This window comes from Pygoscelis adeliae, unplaced genomic scaffold (assembly GCF_000699105.1).
Source record: "Pygoscelis adeliae isolate BGI_AS28 unplaced genomic scaffold, ASM69910v1 Scaffold270, whole genome shotgun sequence".
Lineage (NCBI taxonomy): Eukaryota > Metazoa > Chordata > Aves > Sphenisciformes > Spheniscidae > Pygoscelis > Pygoscelis adeliae.
The window spans coordinates 2,881,456-2,883,887 of NW_008823916.1; the positions used below are offsets into that span (position 1 = coordinate 2,881,456).

At 60.6% G+C, this 2,432-nt stretch overlaps 1 protein-coding gene across 1 annotated transcript in view; it reads left to right on the forward strand.

Moving 5' to 3' along the window:
- The first annotated feature begins 557 nt into the window (after positions 1-557).
- Positions 558-2,432, forward strand: part of ORM1 (orosomucoid 1) — an 8,365-nt gene continuing 6,490 nt past the window's right edge. Inside the window, exons 1-4 of the mRNA XM_009319481.1 lie at positions 558-668; positions 1,338-1,480; positions 1,705-1,775; positions 2,124-2,225. Of these exons, the coding sequence (XP_009317756.1) occupies positions 558-668; positions 1,338-1,480; positions 1,705-1,775; positions 2,124-2,225 (427 nt within the window). The remainder of the gene's footprint in view (positions 669-1,337; positions 1,481-1,704; positions 1,776-2,123; positions 2,226-2,432) is intronic.

Below are 2,432 nucleotides of genomic sequence, written 5' to 3' on the forward strand. Positions count from 1 at the left end.
GCCCCGGCGAGAAGCGATGCCGGTGCAGACCTGAAGCCCTTACAGCCCGCGGGTGAGCAGCCACCACCCAACCATCACCGCGGGGATTTATTTGCCCTGTGGAGAAAAGCCACGTCCAGCTGCCATTCGGCGCCCCCGAGGCCCCCAAACACACCTGGAGCCAGCCAAGCGCTTTGCCAGGCACCCACGAAATTAATCTGTGGAGGAAAGCCACGTCCAGCTGCCATTCGGCGCCCCCGAGGCCCCCAAACACACCTGGAGCCAGCCAAGCGCTTTGCCAGGCACCCACGAAATTAATTGCAGTTTCCGAGAACAAAAGCCTGTATTGGCGAAACGTGGGGTTGGGGGGTTTTTTTGGTCTTTTCTGCTGGAGAAATCCAAGCTTTTGCAAGCTTAATCTCCTCCACCTGCTATTGCTTCATGCCTGAGCAAACAGCCCAGTGGCTGAACAAGCACGTCGGGGCTGGGGACGTCCAGCTTTGCAGGCGGCTGTATATAAGGGACGGAGCCGAGCCACATCCCGTCAGAGCACGAGACTCCTCTCCGCCGGCCAGGCAATGCTGGCCTCTCTCGCCCTCCTCCTGGGGCTGCCACTCGCCCTTGCTGCCGAGCCCCCCAGCTGCGCCCCGCTCGTCCCGGTCACCTTCGACAATGCCACCATCCCTGGGGTAAGCCCTGCCCTCAGCCGGGGCGCCCATCCTCGCCTTTCCTATCAGCATCGCTAGCAGTTACGGGTCCAGGAAGAGGTTATGAACCCAATCGGCAGCTTGACTCTTATCTCACTGCCTGTCCATGCTTATTATTCCTAAAAAAATCAAGACTGCTGCACAGGAGCATGGGGACGGGGTGAAGCCTTGCAGCTCTGCACCCATAAACTCATGAGCAGGTGCTTTTGGGGGGCTCCTGCTTCCATCTCCCTGTGCAAACCAGGCTGGGCAGCACCGTCCCCAGTGCTTCGCCGCTCTATTTTAAGTCCTTCAAGTGACGGGGTCTCAGGTCACAAGTCTCCATCCGCAAAACCCTTCTCTGCATAAACAGTATTCAGTCCCTTGGGGATGTTTAATGGGAGGAAAGCAGTGAAAGCCGGGCACAGAGCAGGAGGGACGCAACCGTAGAAAAACAAGCTGGCCATCCTGGGAGCTGGAGCATCGCCTTACTGGGGAGGGGACAAAACCAAGAGCCCCTCACCCGGCCCGGATCCTGCCCGGGGCGGTCACCTACCGGGGGTGCTCGTGGGCGTGGGACGGCAGGGCACGGCATCTGCTTTTACTCACGTGGTGCCGGCGGGTGAAGCCGGCACAGACCCCGACCCTTCCCCGCTCCCCTCCTCTCCGCAGCTCCTGGGACATTGGATCTACATCGCCGGCGCCTCCAGGTACCCGCCTCACCTGGAAGAGCTGAAGGCGGTGAAATACGCAGCTTTTTCCTTCTCTCCTGGCAGCCACGAGGACGAGCTCAACGTCACCGAAATCATGAGACTGTAAGGACGGGGATTCTCCCCCTCGCCCGGCTCCCCCGTCCCCAGGGGCATTTCCACCCGCTGGTACCATCCTCCGGGCTGAGACACCCTGACAAATTTGGGGCTGGAGAGCAGCTATGCCAAATTTATTTAAGCTCTGCAGCCCAGCTCGAGTTCTGAATCCCTCGGATTTGGCTGGGGCAGTTTGGGGGGTATTTGCCCCATCTGACCTCTCTGCCCCACAGGAACGAGACGTGCGTGGTGAAGAACACCAGCAAGATCCTGGTCTTTTGGCACAACTCCACCCTGGCGCATGGTAAAGCCTGGTCCGTGGTGTGAGGCCGGGATGGGGGGGCGGACGAGACACACCGCAGCCGCACCTCCCACCCTCCCACTTCTCCCCCCCACTGTTTGGCACCCTGAGCCCCTGGCACCAGGCCATTTCACACCTAAAAGCATGTCTGGAGGTGGGGGGAAAAAAATTCTTCCACCCCATGCAATGGGTACGGCAGCACTGTGGGACCAGACTGGTCCCCATTGGGATGAGTCTCCCAGGGTAAAGGGGATGAGCAGCCCCCACCGTGCTGCCGGCTCTGCCCGGGCTGAGCCCCGGCACGGGGTGTCACTCCCCAACGGGGGACCCTGCTCTCCCCATGCCTTCCAGTTGATGACCAGGTGGCTTCCACGGCCAAACTGATCCAAAGCGACAAGGACCTGCTGATCCTGAAGCACCTCAACACCAACTTCCCAGGTCTGAGCCTCTCAGGTGAGTGGATGCTGCCCCAGACCCATGGGGCATGTCCCTGCCTGGGGACGCACCGATGGGCACGGGCATCCCCAGCCCTCACAGGTGGGGCAAAAAGCCCCTTTTCCCCCCAATACAGAGAGGGCAAAGATGGGGGCAGGCAGACAGCGAGGTCCCCATCCACACCACGGGGACCACCAAGGAGAAAAGCACTCCCTAAAACTCCCT